General features: G+C 41.0%; 1 protein-coding gene across 1 annotated transcript in view; it reads right to left on the minus strand.

The window, feature by feature from the left end:
- Positions 1 to 8,024, minus strand: part of ADCY10 (adenylate cyclase 10) — a 64,991-nt gene extending 56,967 nt beyond the window's left edge. The window contains exons 1-6 of the mRNA XM_081822887.1: positions 7,320 to 8,024; positions 6,544 to 6,648; positions 5,384 to 5,422; positions 5,045 to 5,188; positions 3,898 to 4,103; positions 2,128 to 2,224 (exon numbers count right to left, since the gene is read on the minus strand). Coding sequence (XP_081679013.1) covers positions 2,128 to 2,224; positions 3,898 to 4,103; positions 5,045 to 5,188; positions 5,384 to 5,422; positions 6,544 to 6,648; positions 7,320 to 7,467 — 739 coding nt within the window. The 5' untranslated portion in view covers positions 7,468 to 8,024. The remainder of the gene's footprint in view (positions 1 to 2,127; positions 2,225 to 3,897; positions 4,104 to 5,044; positions 5,189 to 5,383; positions 5,423 to 6,543; positions 6,649 to 7,319) is intronic.
- Positions 8,025 to 16,608: the final 8,584 nt, after the last annotated feature.

Below are 16,608 nucleotides of genomic sequence, written 5' to 3' on the forward strand. Positions count from 1 at the left end.
AAAACTGAACACCCCAAAACCAGGGTGAACTGTTTTTGGTTGGTAATCATACAACAATGTGCAGGAAGGGTGATGTGCCCTGAGGACACAGAAGCTTCATGTTTGAGACTCTCCACACTTTACCCTAAGTGTCTCTTGATTTGTATCCTTTACAATAAAAGTAAAATCATGAACACAGCATCTCCTGAAGATCTGTGAGTCATTCTAGTAAATTATTGGGAGCACTGGGGCAACCCCTAGATTTATAGACATTTGGTCAGAAGTACAGGGGGCCTGGTGATCCCAGAGCTTGCTGCTGGTGTCTGAAGTTGTGGCGGGGTGGGGAGGGGTGTCTTGGAGAGAATTTAACCTATGAAATCTGTGCTAACTCCAGGTACTTAGCATCAGGATTGCATTGTGATACTGCAGTGCCCAAAATAAAGTGTGAAGAGGCCCTATACTGAAGGCACCAGTAAGGTCTAGGGGATGGGATCAGGTAGAGCCCAAGGGGTGTCACTGGACCTTCTCCATCTCTGGAGCTTTTTGGTTCTTGGCCTTTCCTGATCAATTCTACAACAATTTCCCCCCTGCTCCACCTCCTGCCCCATTACATACTACAGCTTAGTAAACGTATAATCTACTCTTTGTAATGTTCAAAATATGTAAGACCTGTATGTAGATGACAAGGAAGAAGAATGATTCAAAGATGCTTCTGAAGTTTCTAGTGTGGAGGAAGAAACAATTGCAGGAGAAAGACAAGTAGCTGAGTTTAGACATTGTTGAAATCAATTTCTAGGCCCACGCCTGCGGTGCCACGTCAGCAAACCGAAACTTCGGGAACTGTCATGTCCCTGGAAATGCCCCACTTGACCAGAAATGCGGTATATCTAGCCAGCCAATCCCCAAATGCCAAGCCAATTCTCCATCTTCTCAGCCCAAACAAGGTTGACTGTGTGGCCCCAGGCAGTTGGATATTTTCTATTTGCTGCTTCCTTGTTCTTTATTGTACATCTTATAAAAGCTGCTTGTCTTCTGCCTCATTTTGCAGGTCTCTTAAAGGAGACTGTCCACTTCTTGAAGCATTTGAGTTTGTTTGCATCACCTAAATTGTCTTTAACAATTTTTTAACAACACGTTAATGTTGGAGTACCTGTTTGACATCCAGTAGAGATGACCCATGGGCAGTTTTTTTATGAGTCTAGAAATCATGACAAAAGTCTGGGCTGAATTCTGGCAAGTAGGGCTGGATCTTATGTGAAGGAAGCAACTTGCAAGACGATGAGTAGTGCCTCCTTAAATTCCATGCCCTAGGCTCCTCCTTTCCTCACCCTAGTCCCAGTCTGCTGGGAGTCCTAGGAATGTCAAGCATGGATGAATGGAATGGATCTCCAAGAGGTCAGTAGGAAAGACCAGAGGGGTCAAGGACAGATCCCTAGAATTACCAACATTTAAGGAACGAGAAGGAGACTAAGACTAAGTGGAAACAGGTGGCTTAAGGTAAAAGCAAAACTAAGAAAGAATATTCATGAACCCAAGGAAAGAGGAGAAGCTTGTGTCCATAAAAAGAGAGTAATCTAAGTAATCTAAGGCCAACCAGCTAGGATGAGGCCTGAAGAGAGGTCACCTGCTTTGGCAAGTTGATGCTCATTGGTGGCCTTGACCCCAAGAGTCCCAGTAGACAGGAGAAATGGCTAGAAGCTAGATGTCAGGGGCTCAAGACTGAAGAGTAGGTGAACACATGCCCCCCAATGCACATGCAATTTTCACCCAAGTTTATTGGGTGAATAAATAAATGAGAAGATAGAAGAAGGAGGCACAGACATACAGATTACTCTTCTGAGAACTCTGGTGGTGAAAATTCGGAGGGGAAATTAGGGTTCATAGAAGTTTTATTTTTCCTTTCATCATGGGGCAGACTTGCACATGGTAAGGGGGAAGAGTCATTGCCAGAGCAGAGATGGAGGGCCTGGGGAGGGTTGTGCTTGGAATCACTGTCGTGAGGAATGGGAAGGAGGTCCCCTTTGTGTGCTGCTGAGGACTGGGAGCTGTATTGAGGAGGCCTGCCACTTATAATAGAGCCCTTGGTGTTGGTAAGACCCTACTGACCACTGGTAGAGGCAAAGGCTCTTGTCAATGGAGTGTACTTACTTTTGTGGTCACCAGAAGGGTAATAATTCATGAAAGTCATACACTTTGTGAAAAATTCATCAAAGTTAAAAGTAGAAGGTGGTTTTAAGAAATTAACCTAAATAAAGAAAAAAAAGAGAAGTTTTCGGTTATTCTGAGGGTTGACCAGTCCTTTGAATAGAATTTCTCAGCAGAAAGGGCAGGGAGTATGTTTTTGCATGTCCAGGACATGGTAAACAGAGACTGGCATACTTAGACAACAAAGACCTTTAATTTGGATGTGATCACATTAAAAATTTTTCTGATTAGTCCTTAAGATCTCAAACTTCAGTGTGTACACACAAGGCCACACCAGGGGGCTCACCTGCATACTTTTCCACTCAGAACTTTTTTCTTTCTTTCCCTCGTAACATTTTAATGTAAATAAAACCTGGTTAAACTATATATCATTTCCTTCTTATATTTTAAGGATAAAAGGACAAAGGGGAATGATGCCCAAAAATGTTGGCGGAGCATCACCAGCAATAAGATTCATACCAAGATCAGGAACCCCATGGTATGACACACAGAATGATACAACCTCAGTTCTGTGGTGTACTTGCCTCCCACCCCATATGAGTAACCTTAGTCCACTAATGAGAAAGTATCAGGCAAAACCAAATGGAGGGACATTCATCAAAATGGTCAATACTCTTATTAAGTATCAAGGTCAAATAAGACAAGGAAAAACTCAAGAATTGCTATTGATTGCAGGAGACTAAGTAAAAATAAGAACAAAATGCAGTGTGAGATCATGGATAGAATCTTGGAACATTCCACTGAGGATATTGAGTAGGAAACTGGTGAAGTCCAAAGAAGGCCTTTAATTAGTGAATGGTATCATACCGATGTTAATTTTCTGCTTTTGACTACTGCACTCTGGTTATGAAAGATGTTAACATTCGGGGAAGCTGAGTAAGGGATATATGGAGACTCTGTATTAATTTTGAACTTGTCTGTGAGTCTAAAATTAATTAGAATTAAAACAGTTTCTAAAGTTATAAGGAATGATTGAAGAAGATGGGGAACAGGGAATTGTTAGCCAGCTAGATCATGTAGCCTGGGCAGCAATGCAGGGAGAGTGGTGGGTGAGTGTGAGAGTGGTAGACTGAGGCACAATGTGGGAGGGCCTCTGGCCTCCACCAGCGGCTACCCAGATCTCCACCGCCTCTCTGTGGGCCGTGCAGTCCATTCCCGGGGTTCAGCTGGTGGCACAGCTCTTCTCCCTGCTACGCACGCCCGAAGTCCAGTCCCAAGGACCATTCTGCTTATAGTCAGTCTTCAACCTCACCACAGTGTTTGCTACTAGGCAGGGCTGTGGGGAAAGTCTTCCCTCACTGAACGGCTGCCCCTGCTCCCCTCCTATTCTCACCCTCAGTGATCCCTCGCCCTGAGTTAGGAGGGTGTTGAGTAGTGAAAGTGATGGCCGATGGCGGCCCTCAAACAACAGCCCTCTGCTCCTAAGGAATAGGCAGGAGACCCTCCCTCTTCCTTAAGCAAGGGCCCTAGCTCCACCAAAGGCCTCCATACCCAAAGTCTACATCCTCAGTGAGCACAGAGAAGCCTAATCATCTCCTCTTGAATGCCCGGCCTTGGCTCCTGGACTAAAGCCTTGTAAGTCTAACTCAGGCTGTCCCACCCGAGTCTCCAGCCCAGGAGCTTCACGCCACAGGCCTTCCCAGTGGCTTCCTGACAGGGGGCCCCCTGGCACAGACGGACGGAACTTTCTGCAAGCGGCAGCATGGCACCTACCTTGACTGCTCTCTGATCTGGAATTCTCTCAATTTCGATCATGCTCCGGTCGCAGAGCTGCCAGCAGTTTGGGGACAGAATGACATCGTTCATCTGCGCCATGTTCTGTGCCAGGCGCACATCATCCACCGCCTGCCCGATCACCAGAAAGAAGCTGCGTGTTTCATCTCCGAAGACCAACATGGTGATGTGGCCTGCAGCCAGGGCTGGCAAGGAGGCAAGCACCAGGAGTTCTGGGTTAGTCCCCAGCAGCACTGGTTCTCGGAACAGCCCGAATCTCGGTGTGACTGCGCGACGTCAGAGCGAATGTAGTTTCTGAAGTTTGACAGAGGTGTCTGAAGACGCCCCTGTGGGCCCAGGCCTTCCAAAACTCCTCTTTCTCCTGAGCTAGAAACTTGGCTACTAGCTTTCACCTTTCTGTGACATCACTCTCTCTAGATGGCCCTCTCAGTCCCCAAAGTTATTTTATCCTTTCTTCAATTTATTTGTACTTAAGAGCAACAGAGAACAACTTCAGTAATTCCTTCTGGAGAGGATTTTCGTTTTATCAGAGACTGAGGCTTTAACTAAAAAGAAACCCTTAGGGTTGAATTTCAGGCAACAGCCAGAGGGGAAAAGGTTGGGGAAAAGGAGTAGGTCCCATCCCAACAATGTGCCCTCTGATTGTTTTCAAGTTGAGAGCTGAAGGTTTCCGTACCAGAGCGACAGAAGATAGAATGTTGTAAAATACAACATATATACAAACTGTATGTGCGAATGAACTACGCGTGATACCCAGTTCTTTCAAATGACTGACAGCAGCAAGACCTGACAATAATAGCAATAATAGTAATAATAAAGACTAGTTTGTGGAGTGGTTACTATGTGCCAGGCACTATACTAACTGCTTAAACTCACATTTTGTAAGAGCCTACGAGGGAGATATTAGGATTAGCCCAAATTAATTAGGATTAGCCCAAATCTTAATTGGAAAGTGAAGGAGCCAAAACTCCTTCTGGTTAGTCTAATTCCGAAGTTCAAGACATGATGGGCGGGCTGAGCCACTATGTTCCACTATATTCTGTGTTTTCTCTTAGGGAGAGAGATGCCTCAGGGGTTGGGACCCATTTCCAGAATGCTGGAGCATCTCTCTTTTCTCCAAGCTTACCGATCTTGACTCGGACATCCAGGCCTTCTTCAGACTCCTGCGTCTCAAACAATCCATGGATCTCCAGGCTACATTTAATTACCACCGTGATAATGTTTTTCAGTTGCCTTCGCTCCACCTTCCACAGGGCTAGCAGCGCATCACCTTGAAGGGACAGACACACCGGGGGGCTTCTGAGCTGCCCTGGGGATTGGTCTGTTTTGTCTGGAATCTATAGACACTTACTCTTCAAACATATCTCAAGCCAGCCACTGCTTTCTGTGAGGTGTCTCCTTTGTTGGAGCACAGGCCCCTCGGCACACCTTCCTTACCCCTCCCATCTCAGCGAGCCCCCCATACCTGCAAATTTTAAGATGTCTCCTCCAAAAATCAACACTTCTGAGAAAAAAAAGAAAATAAGGTAAATCAAACTCCAATTTTTTAAAGCTAAGGAGAATTCATTCTTCATCCATGGAATAGAAAATCGGTCAAGAGAACAACAATTCAGAGAATAAACTTATACTAAAGATGTCTCAGACATGTCACTTATACCCATTGGAGTGTGTTTCCTCAACTGTAGAAGGCACACATTGAACTAGATGATGTACATGCTCTGTTTCTGTGAATGGGAAAAGATAGGACAGAAGGTGGGATTTCTGGTGAGGTCTGAGGACAGCGACTACTCCTGTCCTCAGGAGTGGAATGCTTTTTACAGATCAATATATGTTTTAAGCTGGGGCTTAAGCATGGGTGAGTGGATGAGTGGCAGGATTCCACAGAAGTGAGAATCCAAAAATTGGGAAACCACTACAATGGTCAACTGGGGTTTTGTTTATTACCAACTTTCATTTTGTTTAGGCTTTATGACATAAGTGGGCATTTTTTTCTCTTATTTATGCATCATCACAAATTTGTTGAGCACCGTTGTGCTGAGTGGGACACAAACAGGAATTAGATACAGTTTCTGCTTTTAAGGAACATTAACTTTTATTTAGTGGGTGACATTAAGATATTACTAGGGAAACTCACAGCCCGATAAAAGACTAGACCCTGAGTTTACCTTAATAGAGTAAATCTTTTCTTCATGAATAGTTCAAATTAATAATACAAATAAGATGGTAGGCAGAGGTTGAAAAGTCAGTTGTGCTTCTGAATTCATCATTAGAAGACAGAGCACTGATGAGTTAGTTAAAATCACTCATCTATTCATACAGCATTCTCTTAATGACATTTGGGTTATGTTGATGCTCGCTTTTTTGAGTCATTGAATATAACTAAAGTTCTTTAAAGGTAATCTCTAATTCAGTCTTTGGTGCAAAACACTCTTTCCCGCAAATAGTCTGTATTAGTGAGGTGTGATTACATTCCTTTACTTGCACTGTATTGTATTTCAAAAAAGATTGGTTTCTTACACATTTCATGAGGAAAACAAAGATAGCATTCTGTCAGGTTATAACCAAAAAATACGGGAAAACAATCAATGAAACATACTTAAGTCAGAAACCCATGGGGACACTTACTCTCCACTATTGCACTGATATAGTGGTTGAGGATCTCCACCAACTGCTCAGCCCCTCGGTCCATGTACATGGCTGTGCTGAACTTCTCAGTCATTGCAGTAAAACCTGTAATAAATGTCCACCTCGTTTCCTTGGCTGCTTGGAGGAACCAAACAGAGCCAGGAAAAGAGGAACTCACTCGAGGGCACTGAGTCCTAACTTTTAAGAACGGGCAAGGTTTCTTCTCCATGATCTTCAGCTGGTCGAGTGTCAAACATGTAGCCTCCCCTATCTATGCTTATTATTTTAGGGATCAGGGAAAGATGCCAGCTACCTCTTCCCTCCAAATTTCCTCACCCTGTACAGGGATGACTGCAATTCCTTTAACTGGTGTAGGACTTCCATTCCATGGTAATGAAAACACACAAAATGGAAACACGTCTGAAGAGGTGACAAGTTTACTGTTAAGATGTAAATAACACCTGGGGAGACCATTTCCTGAGGTCAAGTTTGCCTGGAATGTGTGTGGGGCTTGGGAGCTAGACTCAGTGAAGTTGGGCAGGGACATGGAGCCTAAAGTTCCAGGCCTGCAACTGGGGCATCTTAAAGGTTTGCCCGTGACTGGACATGCTGGGGAAGGGAAGAATGAAAGGGCCAGGTACACAGGCTATCCCTCCTCCCTCCTGTTTTCTCCATAGGAATATCTGCTGTAATAGCGCAAAAGCTCAAAAATGGCACCCCACTCTGCAATCAAGCTCTGTGAGTTCACCCACATGAAAGATTCCCTCTGTACTTGCCTGAAATATCAACAAACATCAGGACCCCATCAAAATAATCCACAGAGGGTCGCTCTGGAGAGAAGTCTCCATAGACAATGAGGTCTGGTAGATGAGCTGCTATTCTGACGATGGCCCGGTCCTGTGATTCTTCTCTTCGAGTGCTCATGTTCAAGGCAAATGTTCAGGAATTTATGGTCACAGCAAACAGTCCCCAAATAGACCTTCTACAAAGAAAAGCTGAGAATGGAGGAAATCTGACTTTTTTTTGGAAATCTGACTTATATTCATTTACTTACTTTCCTATTTCTTTTTCTCCACTTGCTTTGTTCTAAACTGTGGACTACTTATTTAAGTGACCGAGTGGTGATAATGCCTGAAGTGTTGAGTCACACTTGAAAAGGGCCACTTTTCTATATGGAGAACCCCTCATACGCTGGGCCTTCAACCCTCAACAGCTGTGACATATATGAGCACCATTACAAATGGAATGGAGTGAAAAGAGAGTAGCTGAATGAGTCCATCCATTTTCGTGAAGGGATGAGCCCTCAGGATACAAGTCCTATTGAAGAGAGGCCAGTTGCACTATTCGCTCAGTCTATGCTCCTTGTCCTTCTTCTGTCCTCATGGTTCATCCTCCTCTCTCCCTCCCTTTTGGTCTCTCACCTGTTCTTTCTCCTTTTTGAAAATTAAAAAAAAAAGTGTAGATGTGAGTTTATGTGGGTGAATGTTTATATAAAGATGAGAAGCAAAGCAGTATCACATACAAGCAGGAGACTACGTGTATTAAGGTATAGTCTTAAATTACAAGAGGGAACGAATTCAAAGGGGTGTGTGTGCGTGTACGCGCACGCACCAGGCTTTAAACTCTAAGTTAAAAGGGAAATGTTGAAACTTTAATTTATTGCCCAGTTAGTTCTAAGAAAACCAGAATTTCCTAAGGCCTTCGTTTAAGCTGTTGGGGTCAATTAAATGTTCATGCCTGAGTGTTGTAAAAATCATGCTCTATCACCGTGAACAGAAATAGCATACCCAACATTTTCAGAGCAATCCAAGTTCCTGGAATAAGTGATACAGATAATAAGAGAGTTAAAAAAAAAAAAAAGGAACTGTTCCTGACCATCAGGGAGAAACTGGTTAGTAATTTCAACCAGACACAGGTCATACTGGGGTATGTGAGAGCATTGGAAGGAAAAAGAGAGATAGTTAACATGTATCATAGACTTAAGAAAAACATTTAAAAAAAAAAAAACAAGGGAAAACATTAGTATATTTAGCAAACTCTAAAATGTATAGAAACCTCTAAAATTGAGTACTTAATATTAGGTACTGAATAACCTTTAAAAGGAAAAGCCCTGGCAAACTCAAATATTAAAAAGTGAACAAAAGATAGAGAGACATGTACCTAAGGTTAAAAAAAAGGGGGGGGGGCTGGCATTTAAAAACTCAATAAAAACCACAGCATGTACTAGGAAGTTAATAGAGAACATGTAAATCAAATAAATAATTTCAGATAGTGAATTTGGTAAGTGTTACATGACTTATAGGAAGGGTGGGAGAAGACTGAATTCCCAGAATAAGCTGAGACTTAGGAAAAATGCTGAAGTTAAGAAAACTTAGAGGGAATTATAGGCTTTATTAAAATCAAGGAAATTATTAAAAGAGAAATAAGGACAAAGTTTCTGCCTTCTTCACTATGGAGAATTAAAAAGTATAACAAATATTGCTAAGAAAGAATTAAACTCCAAGCTTAGAAGGTAGTGATAAAGCACCAAGTCACTTTAAACAAATTCAAGTAGTCATCCCCAGATAACCTATATACACAGATACTGAAGGAATGGACAGATGTAATCTTGAGAACAAGAGAGGAGCTGGAAAACTGGAGATGGTCACATTCTTTTCTGAATTTCAAAAGATGAGGCTACAGAAAACATAGACTGGTAAATATGTTTCAGTCAGTATAAGCTAGGTTTGCTTCATAAACAAATACCCCAAAATGACAGTGGCTTGAAATAACAAAGGCTTATTTCCTGTTCATTTCTTACTTGTGCTACATATCTATTGTAGATTGTCTGAGGCTTTGCTCTATTATTGCCTTCACTTTGGGATCCAGGCTGGGACATTCTGGCTAGCCAGACTAGGACTTGATGGGGCCGACTCATTCTTAAAGTGTCCTCCCAGAAGTGACATATTTCTCTTCTACTCACATGACATTGGCCAAAGAAAATTATGTGAACACAATTTCAAATAAGTGTGAAAGTGCAATTCTACCTTGTGTGCAGTGGGAGGCAGAGTTGGAATATTTGTGAAAATTCAAATATTTGCTGAAATGTGAGCACTTAGATCAGCAGGAGGTGATTAAAAGGAGTTAAAATAGATTCAGAGCCAAGAGAAAAGTTATTAACTTTTTTGAAGAGTTATTAAACTTCTAAATCAAGAGAATGCTGTAAAGTATATCTTGACTTTAACAATGCATTTAGCCAAATTTCTCACATCCTTATGGGTAAGATACAAAATTATAGGTGATAAAAACATGGTTATCTGTTAACATTGTTAACAATCCTACCTAAAGGATATGGATTCGTGTTCTTTCATCCACTCAGAGGGAAGCCTCCATGGGCATGCTAGAAGACTTAAAGATGTAATTGGAAAGAGAGCCAATGTACTGAATGACAGAATCAGGATCTTAAAATATTTTTTTTTAAAAAAGATTTTATTTATTTGACAAAGAGAAAGAGAGCGAGTACAAGCAGGGGGAGCAGTAGAGGGAGAGGGAGAAGCAGACTCCCCACTCAGTAGGGAGCCCGATGTGGGTCTTAATCCTAGGACCCTGGGATCATGATCTGAGCTGAGGGCAGACACTTAACCGACTGAGCCACCCAGGCACTCCAGGATCTTAAAGTATCTTTTTTTTTTTTTTTTTTTTAAGATTTTATGTATTTGAGAGAATGAGCGAGTGAGAGAAGACTAGCGGGCGGAGGGGCAGAGGGACAGAGAGAAGCAGACTCCCCACTGGGCAGGGAGCCCAACATGGGGGCTTGATCCCGTGAGTCCAGGATCATGACCTGAGCTGAAGGCAGACGCTTAACTGACTGAGCCACCCAGGCGCCCCAGGATCTTAAAATATCTTAATTGACTGAGATAATAATAAAATTTCAGAAGAACAAAGGCAAAGTGCTATATGTAGAATTTTAACGAAATCAAATGCATCAGCATATGGTGTGAAAAACTAGATTTACTGCAAATTCCATGCTGTTTTTTATTTATTTATTTTATTTATTTATTTATTTATTTATTTGTCAGAGAGAGAGAGAGCACAAGCAGGGGGAGCAGCAGAGGGAGAGAGAGAAGCAGGCTCCTCACTGAGCAAGGAGCCCAATATGGGACTCGATCCCAGGACCCTGGGATCATGACCTGAGCCGAAGGCAGATGCTTAATGACTCAGCCACCCAGGCGTCCCTCCATGCTGTCTTTTAAAAAACACTTTTATTAAAGCATAACATGCAGGAAAATGAACAATTCATAAGTGTATAGCTTTATGAATTATTATAAAGTGAACAATCCATGTAATTCCTACTGATATCAAGAAAGAGAACATTACCAGCACTATAGAAGCTCCTTTCATGTCATGGCCCAGGCACGCCCCCCCCCCACAACTTTTTCCCAAAGGTAACCCCTTCTCCTTATTTCTAACACCACAGGTTATCTTTACCTATGTTTTTAAACTTTACACAAATGGAATTATACTATATATATTCTTTCATTTTTCTCATATGTTGGTGATATTCATCCATGTTATTTGTATATCAAGAACATTCCTTTTCAGTGCTATCTAGTATTCCACCAGCTGATTATACCATAAATATTTATCCATTGTACTATTGACCTATTTGTTTTTCCCAGTTTTAGGCTATTAGAAATAATGCTGCTAAGAACATTCTTGTACATGTGTTTTGGTAAACACGTGTGCATTTTGCTTGGGCATCTACTTAAGAGTGGAGTTGGTGGGTCACAGGATACACATATATTGAACTTGAATAGATCCTGCCAGTCTTCCAAACTGATTGTACCAATGTATACCCTACAAGCAAGATATCAGAGTTCAGAAGCTCTGTATCCTGGCCAACACTTGCTATTGTCAGTCTTTCAAAATTTTAGCCATCTTCGTAGGTGAGTGGTGGTATGTGTGGCTTTGTTTCCCTTGTGGGGAACTTTGTGGTACTAATGAACTTAAGCACCTTTTCATATGCTTATTGGCCATTTGGATATGATGCCATCTTAAGGTATATGAGTAGCAGAGCATTGGGTTTAGTTGTGCCCACTTTATTTGAAGGTCACTAACAATGGAACATGAGTGATGGGAGAGATTGGAAATGTCAGGAGATGATGACATTCAGGTGAAATGCTAGTTATCTTCCAATATCTGGAAATGTGAAAGTTGTGAAGAAACAAGGAGACACAGGTCCCTGTGCAAAGTCTAATGCAGACCCCTGCTTTTCACATACCAATCCCTCTACTATTTCCCTCAGGTAGGGATTGAGTGTGGCTAATTGAGAATAAAGTTCACAAGAGGGTTGAGGAGTAAAGGCAGGTTGGAGATTTTTCCTCAGTAGAGGGTGTCAGTTTATCAAAGAACGGATGAGCTTAATAGGTTTCTGCAGACATGGATGCTCTGAAAAGGCTTGCACAGGTGTGCTAAGCAGCCACAGAACTGAGGTAGGATTGAAGAGAACTGAGCAGGGCTGGAGCTTTATTCCCTCTCCTGCCGCTGCTCACTGACTTCTCAACAGATTTTTCTTTGGCTACCATTTGTGAGACTACGAGAATGAGCACAATATATAGGACATCCAGTTAAATTTAAATTTTAAATGAACAATGAACAATTTTTAAATATAAATATATCCCAATTATTACATCTTATCTAGCAACCCTGCTTCCAGCCTGTCAATTCTGGCAAATACCATACCCTCCTCAAATGCACAGTGTAGACCATCTTGCTTTAGTTTGAACACTGTTTGGAAAGTGGGTTAGATTTATTTTTTGTTGCTCCAAAAGCAGGAACTAGGATCGATGGCTGGCAATCACTGGGAGGCAAATTTAACAATGTAAACTCCCCAACAGGGCAGTCTGGGAAGCACTGGATTTCCTCATGAAGGGGACACCACAGCTGTCTTGCCTGCAAGGTTGTAGTGATTCTTACATTTAATGGAAAGATGATTGCTAAGATGCCATTGTTTTAAATAAGGTGATCTGAGAACTTGGACAGGTTTTTTTTTTTTTTTTTTTTAAGTTTATGACTATGGCAGGGAAAGTAGATGCATTTGGCCACTAAGATGACAAATGTATGAGGGAAACTAGAGTAAGAAAATGATTTGTCCATGAGCTGAAGAGGCCCAGACATCTAAAATGAATACCTGAGAGTTTGTCTTATGAACACTCATAAAACAACAATAGAAAACTTCTATTTTAGAAGAGTAGATTAATATTTACTTTGTGGCACATTTCAACTTATTGAGACCTCTTTATGTGAAGCATTTTACATTGGTTGCCTCAAAACAGCACTGTGAGGTAGGCCCCCCCCCCCATTTTATAGACACAGAAACTGAAATTCAAAGAAATTAATTTGCTTTAGGCCACACAGCTGGAAAGCCCAGGTTGGCGGGATCTGAACATCCATATTCTTTCTACCACACCTTGCTACATCCCATTTGCATATGTTTTATGACACCTTGGGGATATTAATGACCTAGAGAAAAGATACATTTAATTTTAGAGTACTTCCAATGCATGTTGATAGTGGTGTCATCAATTATTTGGCCAACTCAGTCACAGTCAAGAAGAGAGCATGAACAGAGCAGGCACTGAGGGTGCATGAAAGCAATGAGGAATGAGGATATCGGAAAGACTGAAAGAGCAAGCAGGCGGATGAGACCCCAAAGATACACCAAGATAGAGTTTCCTGAAAGAAGGAAGAAGTGTGTGGGTTTATTCTACTTAAAACTCAGCAGTATCCAAAAATGAAAATGAAACTAAAGATTATATCCATTATGGTTTCTCTAAATACCTTTTCTAGAAACTTCTAATAGATTTCAGCTTTCAACCAGTTGTTACCACTATGTAAAATCAGGTTTTACAAGAGTCCAAAGAGGAGATACTCTGAACTTAAAGGGATAATGTGTCAGGAAAGCTTGCCAGACCACTCTAGCCAAGGCAACTTTTCCTCTGAGTTATGAGGACACTTAGTGTCTATAAATGTACATGCCTTACTTTCTATTTAAACATCCTTACCTATTGATCTGCTTATATCTTCCTGTGAATTGTAAACTCCTGTCTTAGAGACCATATTCTACATGTCCTTGTTTCCTCCAGAGCATCTTCCTACCACCCCCCTCACACGGTATTGCTATTTGAGGACCAATAAAAAGTAGGCTATCAAGGGAGAAGTTGCAGGACAGAGGTAAATAAAGATGGCAAGCCAGCAAAATAGAGCATCCAGGATACATAAGATGAGGCAACATTTAAGACTTCCAAGTTTCTAGCCTCACTTAAAAGACTGACACAGAGATTTACATCTGTCTATCTATCTAGGATACCTAGCCCAAGGAGTTCCCACTTTCCTCTAAGCTCCAATACCTGTCTTCTTCCCAGAGGGCTGACCTCACCTTTACCTTTGCAACCATTCTTCCTACTGAGACTCCACATACCTCCTCTTTCTCCAAGGCTGAGGGAAAGCCAAAGCCTAGATCAGGTACTAGATCTTTCAGGAGTGCAGAAAACAGAAAAGGGGACTGGGTGACATTATTCTGAAGACAAAAGTGCCATGTCTGTGTATGGCCCATAAAATGACAGTTTTGTCTAAAAGCCGTTTTCCAGGCCACACCCTCATCAGAAGCTCATTGTTTCCCCGCTCACTGACCATGCTTCTGATTGGCTGGCACTGCCCTCCCCTCCCCCACCAGTCCCAGCAGCCTATCTCCTACAGGGACTGGTTGTTTCAGGTTCTCCATCCGGACATGTGGGGCAAGGGTCTGGGAGACTGACATGACTGACTCCAAAGTAGTTTTCATAACTCTTTCTCTGACCTCGTAGAGGGTGGCTGAAATTAGGCAATAATTAGTAGGTTATCCTAAAGCCATGTATCTCCTAAATAAGCAAACACCCAATTTTGATCAATAATGATTATGGCTTTTACCAGAACTATGAAATTTATCAGTTATGCTTTCAGAACTTTAGGGATTTTTGTGAGGTAAATTTTTTTGAAGAATTACACACTCGTCTTTTTTGACTGGGCAAGTGCACATTTCTAATCAAATTCACCCCAAAGATAACTTGCAATCCAACGCGGCACTGGATTTGGGTTTCTCAATCCAATGTGACACTGGCAAAATATGTTTTAAGAGGGTTGCATATTTTCTAACAGCTTAAATCACGTTTTGATTTTCTAGCTGTTCTTATGTATGTCACAACTACAATTAACATTTAGTGACACATATGTAAAACTTGAATTTAAAAAAGTTGAACTGAAAAAGCAAGTAATCATTCTCAAGCAAAGTCCAGCCCTATAATTACATTTACTGTGTGTTTCAAAATGTTATAAAACACATTTGTCTTAAGGGAGGAAAAGAGATTCATTTAATTATATTTTGTCAAGAAAATTTTCTGATGCTAGTTGTGGAAACCAGTCTTAATATAATTAGAATCATACTTCATATAATTAAACAGACCCCTTAGGGAGAAAGCCCATCTAAATACCAGTGTTTTCTATTTCTGTTTCATTATACAAACAAGCTCCAGTAGAAACTGTTTTGCTTCATGGAGAGGAACCTGGGCTTTGAGGTCAATCCACGTTAAGATTCAACCTTTCACCATCATTTGAACAACTTAAAAAAAAAGAGAACCTGTTTAACTATGGAGAATTGATAGCACTGATGTACTTTGGATCAGTGTTTCTTTGAAATGAATGCCAAACCACAAAAAAGATTAGGTTAAAGAATTTATCTCTTATTGAGCATTCTCCATCCCGCCTTTGGACCCTCACCCCAAGCAGCTTGTTTTCTGTTTAATCTGTGAAAGCCTCAAGAGTTCCAACAGTTACTACCCCAGGTTTGGTCTAAGAAAGTACTTTTTAGGTCTACCTTCAATTAATAAGCTTACCATTTTCTGAAATTTCCTACATTTATTTAATTTTACACCAATCATTGACGAGGTCTTGAGTTAAAACATTATTTCAATTAATCTTTACAACAATCCTATTAAGTAAATACTCTTGTATCCCCATTTTAGTCTTGAAAATACTAAAGCCCAGAGACAAAGGTTAATAAGGTCTCACAGTTAATATGTAGCAGAGTTGAGCTGAAACCCAGGCTATTAGACCTGGCACTGAGTATTTACCTAATGAAATTTTCAGTAAGGACTGGTTAGAAATTTTGATAAAGAAATCAACTTAACTAATCAAGTGATTTGTATCATTTGTACTTTTATGGATGTTAGTACCCACACTGGTAGTAAGGACTTCTGGTATATAAATTCTCAGTTTTTGAGAGTAGTTGTGAGACTGGTCAGTGGACTCTATGTTTTAAGTGGCAAGAATTTTCGATTGGATACTTATTAGAGTCATTTAATTTTTAAGATTCAATAATGGGGATGGATGAAGTTCTGGGGCATAAAGAAAGCATGAGCTCGTGGTCTATCAATGGAACTTCTGAGAACCAAAAGGAAGAGAACTGTGATTGCATCTAAATGCTACAATTAATTTGACTGACAAGTGGGGCTTAGGAGAACCCATATAGGAAAGAGGAGGTTTTAATGAAAAGGAAGGGAAACATCAGTTCAACATAAACATTTTAATAAAATTTTTTGTGTCTATGCCATATTTCATAATAGATGGTTTTCCTAAAGGAAAACCATGCCACACTAATTTAACAGCATGGTTTATACAAAGAAAGCAGTAATAATTGGGCTCTTCAGGACCTCTTCACTTTTGCCTATGTCAAATTCTCTAATCCTTCCTCCTCAAAGATGGACTAAAGAGAAGGGGTAAGTGATAAAGCGCAAGGTTTTCACTAATTGCCAAATTTTGATCAAATACATTATTTTAAAAGTTCTTTTGTCATTGCTTCTTCAAACTTGGAAATAACTTGCTTTGCTGATTCCTCTGACTACTACCCGGGACGAGCTCTACTAGAATTTTTAGAAGGAAACTCAGTACTCCAAACAGAAGCTCAGATCAAATAGACAGCTGATTATTTCTAGCACAGAGTAATCTATGTCCAGTCTCTCTTCAAAACAGGGACAAAGATCACAATGTTTT

This window comes from Leptonychotes weddellii, chromosome 6 (genome assembly GCF_054177405.1).
Source record: "Leptonychotes weddellii isolate Sample4059 chromosome 6, ASM5417740v2, whole genome shotgun sequence".
Lineage (NCBI taxonomy): Eukaryota > Metazoa > Chordata > Mammalia > Carnivora > Phocidae > Leptonychotes > Leptonychotes weddellii.